Source organism: Phoxinus phoxinus (assembly GCF_949152265.1).
Source record: "Phoxinus phoxinus genome assembly, chromosome: 4".
Taxonomy (NCBI): Eukaryota; Metazoa; Chordata; class Actinopteri; order Cypriniformes; family Leuciscidae; genus Phoxinus; species Phoxinus phoxinus.
In genome coordinates this window covers 26,875,465-26,889,386 of record NC_136879.1, presented here as the reverse complement: position 1 = coordinate 26,889,386, position 13,922 = coordinate 26,875,465, and the positions used below count along the sequence as shown (strand labels likewise).

Sequence of the window (13,922 nt, the reverse complement as noted above, 5' to 3'; positions counted from 1 at the left end):
TGGTTATGCCTCGCTAAATAAGTGTCATGGGCATAATCAAATGTAAAAAAAAAAAAAAAAAGGAATAGGAAATGCAGTCATATTGTAGTGTGACATTTATGTGCCGAATTTGCGTTCTGTCCTTTCTGCAGATTTAAACAATGCACAATAAAGGCATTGAACGCCGGCTGGATTTGGATAAAAGAGAATTGTCATAATAAGAAGCAGCAGACGGCCAACACATGAGGAGAGCGCTTCTCAGCTAAATCAAATGAATTGTACAAGTGGGGAAACTGATTGCGATCTGTTTGGCGCAAACAGTGTCATACTGTAGTGGGATTAAAAAAGAGTAATTGTTTTAGCTGGGTGGGCGGATTTGGAAAGTCCTGAAAATAGGTGTCAATTTTAATCAGGGAAGGTCTTTCCCAGAATAAAGGAGGAAGCTCTGCTTTCTCTAAAGAGGCAAACTGACTTTTCTTTCCACATCCGTTCTGTTTTTGACTTCTGCCGGTGTTTTTGAAATGATTAATTTCTAGGTGACAGCTACAGACGGTCATATCCACAGCTGACCAAAAAATCTGCCATTGCTTCCTCTCCGCTTAAATTTATGTTTTTTTTATTTTTATATAATTAGTATTTAGATTTTTTTGAACACCACTTTTACATTGTAGTCAACACTGTAGAAATGTATCCCACTGTTGAATGCACCTTCGTAAATGGCCCTCCTATCAATGTATTATTTACTGAAATGCAGGAAATTTGTTATGTCTTCCAGAAAACAATCCCCTCAATAATACTCAGCATGAGTTGAAAGCAGACATTGGAAAATACAAATGAAAACCACTTGTTTCAAAGTCCAGCCGTTTTCGAGGCGCACAGCTACAGGCGGAGAGGAGCACGGTTTGGTTTTCTGCCCCTTAATTGTTCTTTCAAATAGAAGGCAGCTGTTGTCTTTTAGAGGCCTGTTGTATTTGCATTATGATTGGATATCGTGACCAGTGGCAATGTGTGATGACAGAGACGTGAAGATGGAGGAGAGGCCCTTTAAAGTGTTAAGGTTTGAGAATGACACATTCTCTGTCTCACGCCATGCCACAGGGACCATACTTTTCTGGAGCTGATTAGTGTCATGGCATGGCATGGCTGCACAAATTGCAGCTCAACAAAGGCTAACATCTTCTTCTATCCGGACATGAATGGAAATCAAGAGAATTAGATAAATATGGGATCTGTAAACTTACTGCGACATGTTTTCTCCTCCCAAAATATGCCTACCGGCCTTTTGCCATTCTGTAATTCCTCCGAAGCCTTGAAATTAAAGCCAGTGAGACAGAAGACTCCTTCTAAAGCTTTGAAGGCTTCTTCTATTAGAGTCAGAGGAGAAATGGTTTTCGTTCAACACATTGCGCTGAGTGGCGTTTCTGTTCTCTGTCTCCATTTAATGCCTTGCATGCTGGTATTTTAACTTCAAGTCTCTGTGAGGACCAGGGCATTATTTTTTTGGTGGTAACAGTGTGTAAATGTCAAAGCTGAAAGGAAAGAGGTGCCCGCTTTGTTTTTTCTTTTTAGGACATTTTCAAGGCATCATTTTTAATTACAGATCTCTTGTAATGCAATCAGTACGCTTCCTGTTGCTGTAGATTTTTTTTGTAAAAGCTTGAGTTCGAAGGGTGGGTGGCTTTGGCTGAGAGACAACGGGCCTCATATGCGTGTGGCTAATGAATGTCCCTCTTTATGTGGGTCAGTGGTTAATTTTCCCCTTTCTGTCCCTCCGGCTGCAGGTTCCCTCAACACTGACAGCTTCGCTGAGAAACGGCCCCTCCTTGGCGTGTGCAAGAGCACGGGCTCTTCGGGGTGAGTGCACAACGACGATGTCACTTCCACTGTCAGCTCGGCCTAGTGTTTTGAATGGTGCCAGAGCTTTCCTATTCGTAGGTCACTCCTGATTGTTTTTCAGCTACACACAAGCACAGTTTCAGCACAAGCTTGGATTGATGCCACAATAATAGAAGGATTTGATCAAAAGCACAGGTTTCTTTTTGTACTCTGATAATGGAAATATTTCAACATTGATAATAATAAGAAATGTTTCTAAAAAGCACATTATACTGTTTTCTGAAGGATCTTGTGACACTGAAGACTGAAGTAATGGCTACTGAAAATTTGCCATCACAGGAATAAATTATATATAAAAGTTTTATATATACAATATTTTATTTATATATATATATATATATGAAACATATACTGTACATAGTGCACACTGAATAATTTTTAATTTTCAGCTTGTCAGGAACAAGCGTCCACCTAATTAAATAGTTGTCAGTTGTTTTTATTATCAATGTTTTCTTTCTTTTTCTTTTAGCTCTTCAACCGTTGTTTTTATTTGTCATTGTAAAGGTCTGAGCTGTGAAAAAATTATGTATAGTTTAAAATATTATTTTAGACTTTTGTCAGCCTTGTTTTTTATTGTTCATTTGAGAAAGGCCAGTTGAGGTTGAATGCAGGTCAAGGGCATTTAAGATATTTGGATTTTTCCCCAAGTGACGTTTTATGGTTTTATGGACGTTTTTCGGCTTGCATCCATCTCCTGCTGTGTGCGACACAAGTGGAGACATGTAAAACTCTTCATGAGGTGAAGCCCATGTGCTAATGGAATGTTCCATCGCTGTCAGGTTTATGGCTTTTTCCCGTTTTAATGCGTGGTAGAGTCTAAGCCACATCCCTCAGTGTGTGCAACATTTAGATGTTATGAGCTACAGATCCTAAGTGCATTTGAAAACCTGTAATTTGTTATACATAATAACCTGCATCAAAGGTCTGATGGGGCCTGGGAGTGGTCTGGAGAGAGACGGCCAAACCCTGCTGACTGACTGACCAACCCGGTCAGCTCCAGAGGGCCATATCTGCAACCTTGGACTCCTGACAGAGACAGACTGCGATCTGTGAGAAATATGCCCCCTTAGGGAGTGAGAGGGAGCAGGGCGCATCAGTTATTGGCTCTTCTCCTCCCATCAGCTACGTCTGCCACCTCTTAAAACGAACTCCTCCGCTGCTGCAAATCTTAACTCAATATTTCCTCCCGAGGAAATAGAATAAGGAAGTCTGTCTTCAGCACACTTTGATGGAGACCACCGTCCCAGCCGTTCCAAGACTAAAGCTTTGCTCTGCCGGCGCTTATCCAGCCAAACGCGCCGTGTCCGCCCCGACATGGAGACAGGCTCTGGCGGTTTGGCTTTGTACTCCAGCAACGGTTGGTCTAATGCTGAAAACATGCCTCGTGTTGAAAACCATAACCCTCTCCCTCCGGGTGAATGGTGTTGCCGCTGCTACGTTCCAGTAGAAGTGTTTGGTAAATAGCCTAGCTCTGTGTTTTTTTTTTTTTTTTTTTGAAAGGCTGTATGTGCTCGGTTCTTTCCCCTTTACTGAAATAGTTCATAAACTTACCAAAGTCCTCACACGATTTTTAGTATATAATCATTTTGAAATAACAGCTTTTGTCAACCACCAGTGTGGATGCTGTCTTGACACTCAAATGGAAAACAGATTGCAGTCTTGGCCGATACAGCACTGCTGGTTTAGAAGTTGGTTCACTCAGCTTTAGGCTTAGATTACAAGATTTGCAAATTAAAGGAAAACCAGAAAGAGGAAAAAGCATGTGTGCTAAATCCTTCGTTGCAGAACTCCAGCCAGACACATTCAACATAATTTTATCAATGGAGGGGATTATGTCTTAAGTCCAAACAACGTATGGATCTGGTGAATTTCCTGACAGCAAAGTACACATGCCGCACTTCTATAGTGTTCTATAGTGCTGGTAGGGTTTGCAAATTAGCAAAGAATGAATGTGCTATTCAATCCACTGTTGGACCCCACTTGTATCTGGAAAGGATTTGGTTTTCCACAGTACCATTGTTTTCTTTTTATTTTAATTAGGGCTACAGGCTACACTGACCAGGTTGAGCCTGTGTTCTCTCGTGCCAAAACGTGTCAATCATATCTATTTAAAACAAGCAAACACAAATAAATATGTAAATTGATTTCAGTCTGAATTTGGCAAGAGTAATAATAATACATAGAATTACATGTTATTTGCTACTTGTTAGTTGGTTGTAGAATATTCTCATTAAAGAAAGTGTATGTGTGTGTATATATATATATATATTTAACATTTTAATTTATGGATCTGAAATCTAACAACATTAAAACCATGAGTAGAAAAAAAAATCGAAATGATTGAAAAAGTAAAGGAAGAATTTAAAGGAAAAATAAATGGTTACCAAAAATGACAAGCATTTACTTGCAGAACATTTGGTATAACCTCAGTATCAGAACCTAACCTCGGCCTTTAAGCTGGATTTAAAAGCATGCCATTTAACCATTTGTGGCCTCTGCAGTGAGTATGTTTGGAAGGGGTAAAAGTTCACCCTCTCAAGAGGCCTGCTTTTGTTCTCTGGATTGTGGAGAAATTAAGTCGTTGGGCAGGCAGAAAACAGTGCCCTCTCTTCCTTCCCCTCAAATTTCCAGATCTCCATGGAGAGGATGTGGGTGTTTTTTTTGCAATCCTCTAATGCAATCCTCTGTCATTGTGGAGATTACAGCTGGACTGCTGTCAGGGACTACAGCACGTGGAGGTTCGGAAGAAGGTCCAGTCCTCATGGGCATAGAGCCATGACTTTTGACTCCATGGCGGCCACACTGTGCCTGGCTCCGGGATGGTGGCAGAGGTCCAGTGAATCTCCCACTGGATGGCTCTGAAGAGCAGAGCATCAACCCACTGTCCGCTCAGTATTATCAAAGAGATCTCTTTTTCCTTTTTCTTTAACCTTGGCCCTAATTGTCCTTACTCAAAGCTGTATCCATGCAAAGTCCTGCTGGCACCCACTGCCTGCTTATTAATTACACAATGGCTTTGAGGAGCGGAAAGCCAGTGTTGTCCACTGACTATTTTTAAAGCGATTTAGCTAAAGCCTACTGTGCTATTAAGCTGTGCTTTTCATTGCATTTTTATTGAGATGTGAGAAATCCCTCTTAAGTGTATTAAATGATAAATCTCTGTGCGTTTGTATTAGACACAGGATTAAGGGAGGATTGGGAAGTGATGCTTTTAGAGCCCATGAGCCTGTTACTCTCTTGCCATCACACCTGGAACTGTGAGATCTCTTGGCTCGGTGGGTGCAACCTTGCAGAGATAAGTGAAGGTAAATAGGAGACATGTCGTCTGGTGGTGGTATCATTCAAACACATTTTACTGTCTCCCAAAGTAAATTTAAAGGGTTTACCCAAAATTGTACCGGTAATTGTCGCCGTTTCATCTCGATAAATTAGATGGTCATTTATTAAGTGGCTAGAATGAATTGTTTCGCTATTTTTACATTTTTAGTTTGTGTGTACACACCCAGAGTGTTGGGGACATTTTATATTTCTTCTCTCTCATGCTTCTGGGTCAGTTGCCTATTTATTTTTTTGGCCCACACACAAGATATGAAGGACTGTTTGTCTCTCTCCTCTGCCATTGCATTTGATGCATGGGTCTGCTATAAAACCAGTGTTTACTTTTGGTTTCTTATGTGGACATTAAAAAAGATTAGAAGAAATAAAACCTCTTTATGGTCATGAATCACCAGAGATGTCCAATTCTTTATTTGGAAGCTCAGGGAGTGAAACGCAATGTTAAAAGTTTATCACTCCACCTCACACACATTCTCTCTCTCCTCTGTCATTTGTCATGTTTTACCATATCTCTGTTTTGCTTCATGTTTCAGTGTAATTTGAGGTAGGCGTTATGATCTGTTGATAGGTCTGACAGACACAATCCTCACTCTTACAGTCATGGTAAAGATGAATGCATTTCCTTCTTGTGATGGATCCTCCACCCTTCAAGTTATTTGGAAAGTTCAGGCCAGGTGCATTGTTGGGTCTCAGATCATCCCTGTGTGCTTTTTCATGCTGACTGGATGGCCACATAATTCAAGCTCTCTGAGGATGGGAATCGCATGGCTTTGAAGTTTCCCCTGTTTTTCAAGGGCACTTGTCTCAGATCGGTTTTCCATGAGCATACTTCTCCTTATCTTTCCGATTAATTGCAGAGGAGGCGCACAGGCGTGTAACATCATCCTTTTCATGATTGTGCAAATTTAGGACTATTGTGCCTATTACATTTCTTAACTGAAAATAAATCTCTTTTTTTTTTTTTGATGTAAATGATTTTTGTAATTGTTTTTTTTCTAGTGCATTATTTTCAGGATTTTTTTTTTTTTTAAATAGTTGAATAAGTAGATAATAGGTTGTTCTTTTAATGCCAACCAATGATTTGCAATTTGACCTCATCCATAAGGACATTTGATGTATGAGAAGCTGTTCTCAGACCTGTCCACCTCGCCATCCCTGCGTCTGTTAATATATATATATTTTTTTTAAATTAAATGCTGTAAACACTAGAACAAGAGCACCAGTGCCCCTGCAACAGGCTCCTCATTTCAATGTGTTTCCAATATGCATGCGAATCTGTGTAGAGCCCAGTGAAAGGGGAGGAAATGTATTTCTGGCAGTGCTGCAGACATGGAGCTGCGGTTGAACTTTTTACCCTAATTACTTTCCCGCTAATGCCCACGGCGTGCTGGAATCAAAGGGCCCCCTCAGGCCCCAAGAAGCCTGTGATGTGGCCAGCGTTTGTTGTGTGTTGAAGCTCGGCTTGAGAAAGACAGGGGCAGAACGAGAGAGAGAGAGAGGGCGCAAAATTATGACAGCTTTTTTTTTTTTCTCAAAAATGTCTCAGTTACCACCCACCTCACTTGTTGCCTACAAAAATAGAGTAATTGTTTTCATCTGTGTTTTTACATTGCCGTACTTGGAAATAGCTGTTATAAATCAATACGATGCTGGCTCGAGGGACTTATCACGGTCCAGAGATCAGAGTTGCGATTTGTCTGTTTCTTCATTTTCCTCAAACACCTTTTGAAAAGGAATGTCTCACACTTTAAGCATCTGTTTTCCATGTTTCTCAGATAATAACAAAAAGCCACAGAGGATAATAAAATATCTTTGTCTTCCCTTATCTCAGAAGAAACGTTACACTGGGTGGGTTTATCGCAGCTTTAGATGATTCAACTTTTGAACAGACTTAAACTTTGTCCACTTTTAACAGATTTATTCTTATTTTTATTAATGGCATGTTTATTGAGTTTAGTTAGTGAATTAAGCTCCACATTATGTTCTGTGGTGTGTTTCTCAGAAGGTCGCCTGGTATTTTATTTGGTAAGGCAGTATTTGTTTTGCATTTCCAGAGCATGTAATTGTCTGTTCGTATTCGGAAAGCTTGTAAAGTAGCTGAAGCCAAAATGTGATGACGTCGCCCTATAAATGGATTTACTCGCTAGCGCTGATCTGCGTTTCCAGACTTCCTATTTTATATTCCTTTCCCCTTGTCAGTTTCCGTTCAGGATAGTGAAATGATTTAAACCTTACAATGTTAAAAGCACCAAAATGGTTATCTAACAGGGTTCAGAGTCATGCTAAAATACAGACATCAAAACGTTTACGAGATTATAAAAGTGATGAGTTGGCTAGCTTGTCACATAGTGGCGTAATGTGCGTAATTACCATTGTAAACATATGTTTTGCTAAATTTAAGCCTGACCTTAACTGTAAAAATTGTTAATGTTCCACTCGAGAGTGACTTTTCCCATTTGGTTACCACGAGGGAGGCTAAGACCAGAAAAAAAGGCCTTTTAAATTGTCTTACCATGTTGAGGGGAGATGGATTTTGCAGGTGTGTCTTGGGAAGTTTTGTGAGATTGTACCCAGCTATTAGACTCGCAGTTGAGATTATGGATATTCACGTTTGAAGTATTGTGAAGTTAAGTCAAGCCGAATAAAGACGTTTGAATTTAGCAGACTTGAACTTGTGTGTGCAGGTCACCCTCACTTCCAGTATGTAAAATAATTGTGACAAATAAAACAAAAAATACTGACTATTTTTTTAAACACTCGGTGACATTAAGTAGTGCATTTCAGTGAGAAATAACCTGATTTTGAACAGGAGAAAAAAAATATTTTTCTCTGCTCTTTATCCTTAAAAATGATGCTATTAAAAAGTTAATACACAATAACTTTTATGACCCTATGTTAATCAGATTTAGTATATGTATTAACTTGGCCTTTGCTAAAGAAATGGCCTGGATGAAAGTGACATATATAAAGTCGGATGACTGAAGCCATGGGACAGGTCATAATATCTGTGCTCAATATCACCTAAAAGTGTGCTACACTGAAACGCTGATATGATTTTATAACGATAATTGAAATTTACTGACGCTTTCAAATCGAAGTCTCGATTCTCAGCGAGAGGAAATTGTATTATGTTGAGCGTGCACTGCGTCCATTAGAAGCGGGCCATTAGTTACAATGCAAAAAGGCAAACAATTGAAGTGGCCAATTTGATGATTCTTTTTTCAAGGCTATCATTGTCCCGTTAATCAATCTGGGAGCATATCATTTGTGTCACATTGGCTCTAAAACGCTTTAAATTGGATTGATCTGACCCAGATTATATTGAAATCAATGAATAGTGGCTCTAAGACAAGTTTAGGAAGTTAAATGCCCCTATTAATCTTGGTGTCTGAATCCAGTGGGGGTTTTAGCCATGATGATACTTTCTTTGTAGATAGCTGTCTCTCTCGCCGAGACTTCAAGCGTCCGCAGCTATAAAGGACACCAGAGGAGAATAAAAATGCAGACTAATAGCGTTTGCAGATTTCTACAGTCCATTTGACACACTTAAGCTATGTTCACACAGCACGGCATGGTTAGTCCCCAAAAATTATATTAATGAATTCAAATTCATGATATTTAATATGTATATACACCCACTGGCCACTTTATTAGGTACACCTTTCTAGTACCGGATTGCCTTCAGAACTGCCTTAATTCCTCTGACCTCTGGCATCAACAAGGCATTTTCGTCTACAGAACTTTATTTTCAGACCATTCTCTGTAAACCTTAGCCTGTCTGGCACCAACAACCACGCCACGTTCAAAGGCATCAACAACCACGCCGCCACATTCAAAGTCACTTAAATCAGCTCTCTTCCCCATTCTGATGCTATGTTTGAACTTCAGCAGATTGTCTTGACCATGTCCAAATGCCTACATGCCTATAATGCATTGAGTTGCCATGTGATTGGCTGATTAGATATTTAACGAGCAGTTGAACAGATGTACTTAATAAAGTGGCTAGTTATAATTCTAAATGGATATTATTTGTAATATAATATTTCTTATAAATATGTTATATTAATTGGTATTGTTATATTTGATTATATTTACTATATTTTATTGTTTTTAAATACACAGTATATTGATATGATATAATATAAAATGTATGTATATAATATATTATATATATAAAATGTTTGTACATTTACTAAAAAAAAAGATGTGTACATTTACATAAAAATGTAAATATTTACATGTGTGCAACAAAAAATGTAAATATTTTAAAATATTACCAAAATATATATTTTCTAGTTAATGTATGCGCCATATGACGTTATTCCTTAAATTAAAAGTTTTTTAAAAACATGTGAAACCAACATGAAAAGAACGAGTACATTTCTGAGAACTTGGCACGTGTGTTTTTTAATTTATTATTTATATTTTGTATGTATTTATCGTGGACGGTCAACCCTCTTTTTTTGTCATTGACACAAATCAAACGATCAAACTCAAGCACTGAAGAAATATGTAACACCTCCCTCTTTCTTTGTTGTTTTCAGCAGAGTGTGTAGCCGCTGACCTGTGTTTGTGTGTTTGTATTTGGGATGTGGCTCTGAGACGGGGTTGTTACTGGCAGCTGGCCGATGTAGAGATGCAGCTCTGGGCATGCGTTCATGTCTGCGGTGGTTTCTACTGCTTACTGGATTGTGTTGTTGACACGCATGCTGTAATCCAGCCCTGGGTAAGCCTACAAACTCCCACAGTGGGCTCAGTCCAACCATGGGTCAGTTTTACCACGCAACTTTACCTTTTGGCCAACCCAGAACTCCAAATGGCCACAGAATGACTGTAGACTTGTGGGATGATTCCATCAGTCACCAAAGGATCTGAGACACTGAGTCTCAGCTGCAGGCTTGACCTTTCAGACATTGAGAATGGGATGTCTATCACACTCAGCGAGCCTCCTGCTCATAGACATTATCATGCTCTCTTAAAAACATTATGTGCAATCTGTCCACCCTGACCTCAAGCCAGAGCGCTGAGGAGAAGTGGCTCAAATGGCAGCTGTTTGGGAACATGCTCAAAGTACAGGCTGGATTTGCAATCGTCACGGCTTCACTCAGAGATCACTCACTGTCTGTGAAAGTAATGACAAATTAAAAACCTCCCTGGCTCTTCATCACTCAGAATCAGAACTCTAAAGTATAGGATGTTGAGACACACCACAGCTTTTTTTCATTTATGGTTTAAGTACTTCCATGTTCCACAATTTGTGGTTTGATGTCTTGGCTGCTTTGTTAAAACTGATACGTGCATGTTTGAAAAAAAGAGAGTCGTTTCCTCGACATGCTGTCCGTGCTGTTTTATCTAGTGTTAGCATGCTTGTAAATTATGAATGAAGAGTAAAACTAAATTTTCCAACATTAAAAAAGGTTAAACAAAGAATTGGGGGAATTACAGAATACAAAAGGATGTGCTATGTTGAATATGAATACAATAATTTTCATGATGATATAGTTTTATTAAATCCTTCTGCTTGAAAGTTTGCTTGTATTGATGGCTAATTATGATTAACTAGTTGTCTAACAACCAAATAGCTAATAAGTGAGATTCTAGACTACTAAATATAATAAATATAATAATTTATTTCTATTGGTTTTCCAGTTGTTTTGTTGTTGTACTGGTCAACGTCAACAAGACGTTGTTAGCAACAACGTCTTGTGCTTTAGATGTATTTTGCATGATAAAAATTATCTCGTAAAAGTAATCTTGTATCTATATATTCATCCGCCCTAGAGCACCGTTGCTATATATATATATATATATATATATATATATATATATATATATATATATATATATATATATATTAAAAAGGCAAGATGAGCATTCTTTTGAGTTATAGATTTGACTATATTGTCTATTAAAGCTGGAACCTTGTATTAGCCAATCAGAACCTAGGATTTAATCCATAAAACTACTGTTTTATGATGGCCTTCATCAGTCAATAGACCAAACCCTGTCAAACCCTTGTTTTCACAGAAGCTGTTACATTAGTAGCATAGCCAATAATGCTGCAGCACTATGCACTATATATTTTATTGCCAAACTATGTTAATGCTAATCTATGATGCATGATATAATCACTTCTTGTGAAGCGGCAGACAGTCGGTCGAATTAAGAGTCAGACACAGCGAAATCATTAGTGGTTGCCTTCAAAGCCAATTGTTTTGTCAATGAAGCACAGGCTATTGATCATTTTCATTTACGTGGAGTGCTTGATCAGCTCAGAGTCAGTGTCAATAACCCGGCCTCTTCGGTTCCAGCTTCGTCTAGTAGTTAGACTCCATATATCCTGAAGTTTATTATTGTGGTTTGAGCAACTTATGTACACTTAGCCACGGCTCCAACAGAATACCTGACTTGTTGGATTGGTATTCTGATCCAGTCCTACCGGGTTGGGCAGTGCTGATGCCATGCATATTACTACAAGACTAATATCCTGCGGAAAGCAAAGTGCCCAGCACAGCGTCTTACCAGAAACATTCTGTTAAGATGGTTAATATGGCAGGCCAGACTGTGCCAGCTCAGTGCGGAATGCCTAATGAGGATTAATATCTGCCTTCATCACAAGCAACAGCCACTGCTTTCTCTTAACTCTCATCTACTTGATGAAGGTGTAGAGGGTAATAACTACAGGATGTGAGTGTGAGAAAGTCTCTGGCCTGTTGGCGGGACTTGGTTTTGTAATGTGTTTTTATTCTTCATGAACTTAAACATTGGGTTTTGTGTTGTTGCAAATTACATTCAAAACGTAGTAGCCTTTTTTGTTTTGTTTTTAAAGGTTTGTGGTCGGTAAGACTTTTAAAAGGGGTAAAAAGAAAAGAAAAGAACTCTCTTATGCTCACCAAGGCTGCATTTACTTGATCAAAAAATATAGTAAAAAACTGTAATATTGTGAAATATTATTGCAGTTTAAAATACGTTTTTTATTTTAATATATTTTAAAATTGGACGAATTTTCATCAGCCATTACTCCAGTCAGTCTCACAATCCTTTAGAAATGATTCTTATATGCTCATATTTGGTGCTCAAAAAACTTTCTTTTTATTATCAATGTTGAAAACTTTGCTTAATATTTTTTGTGGAAACCATGATACCTATTTTCAGGATACTTTGATAAATAGTAAGTTTAAAAGAACAGCCTAGAAATAGAAATGTCTTTACTCTCACTTATTATCAATATAATGCATACATATAATGCTGAATATGAATGTGTTTGGAGCATTTTTGTTAACAACAAGAACATGATTCCAACTCACTTCCTAGATTATTTGACATTAGTTTACATGTAATGTAGTTAAGCAGACTAAAGGCCCATTCGCACCAAGAACGATAACTATAAAGATAGCTAGAATGATAAGTATAAAGATAGCTATAACAATATTAGTGTTCACACCAACAGACGATATCGTTCTATTTATTCTAAGCGCGTGTCTGTTTGTCACTTTAAGTGCTTGAGCTTGTTAAAGCTGATGGATTCTGACTGTTTTAATCATTGGATAAAATTGTTCCGAAAGTGATTCCAACGATATCGTTTCTCTTTGCCGTTATCGTTAAAGCTGTGATGTGAACTCTGCTATTCTTTAATATTGAGAACAAATTTTAGAGCGATATCTTTATTGTTATCCTTATAGTTATCGTTCTTGGTGTGAACGGGCCTTAACTAATCACTGCTCTTTGTGTGTTTTGCAGGACAAGTCCCCCTTATTGTTGTGTGGACCTTTATTCCTTGAGGACAGGCGAGATGGTCAAGTCCATTCAGTTTAAAACGCCCATCTATGATCTTTACTGCAACAAAAGGTGTGTTTACACACGTGTGTCCTGCACTTCACCTTGTAATAATTTTAAATGCAACATTAAGCTTATATATACTTTATTATTTTTTCCCCAACTCCATCTCCATCCCTTGATGGCCACAGGATTCTCGTTGTTAGTCTTCAAGAAAAGATCGCTGCCTTTGACAGCTGCACCTTTATGAAAAAGTTCTTTGTCACAAGTAAGTTCTTCATGTTATAGATGTGTCTGCTGAACTTGACCTTTCATGACCTTCTCTAGTCTCCGACACAACTTTTCTCTTCCTCTTTGATCTGCAGCTTCGCAAAACAGGAAACCTAGTCTTGATTAATCCCCTTCTCACACTGACTTCATTAAACCCACAAAACCCCACTCAACCCTTATACGTGCTGTCACACCAACGGAGCCGTTTTTCCCTGTGTCACTCCTCAGGGCTATACGATATCAAAGCTCATCCACAATTCCACAGGCCTGCTTGTTTACACAAATGGCTTTTGTTTTACAATGTGTCAGAGTTGGGCATTATCAGAAACTGTCTGTGTCAAACCGTCATTGGGTAGTGTAAACAATAACAAACAAATGCATATTGTCACTCAGCCCAGCTCTAGCACATAAAGAGCCATTTCCTCTCCTCCAGGCCAGACCACAGGCAAACTCCAAATGGCTTTTTTGCACTCTTGAAGGGGATGCTACTCATAAGGTCCTAACTGTCATATGCGCACAACTGTGTATGGTTTCAGAAAAATACACTGTCAATGTCACCATGTGTAACCAGGCCTCTGCTGCCCACTTAAGCAATCGTCCATTGTAAATTGCTATTAGCTTTGTTTTAATGGCTCTCATTGTCTATCCGACTTCCCCGTCAATGT

The 13,922-nt window shown here is 38.6% G+C and overlaps 1 protein-coding gene across 3 annotated transcripts in view; it reads left to right on the top strand.

Moving 5' to 3' along the window:
* The window catches only part of bcas3 (BCAS3 microtubule associated cell migration factor), a 224,822-nt gene that overhangs the window by 9,559 nt on the left and 201,341 nt on the right, over nt 1-13,922 (top strand). For all 3 annotated transcript variants that reach the window (XM_079611583.1, XM_079611582.1, XM_079611584.1), the window contains exons 7-9: nt 1,761-1,833; nt 12,952-13,059; nt 13,179-13,255. In XM_079611583.1, the coding sequence (XP_079467709.1) occupies nt 1,761-1,833; nt 12,952-13,059; nt 13,179-13,255 (258 nt within the window). The remainder of the gene's footprint in view (nt 1-1,760; nt 1,834-12,951; nt 13,060-13,178; nt 13,256-13,922) is intronic.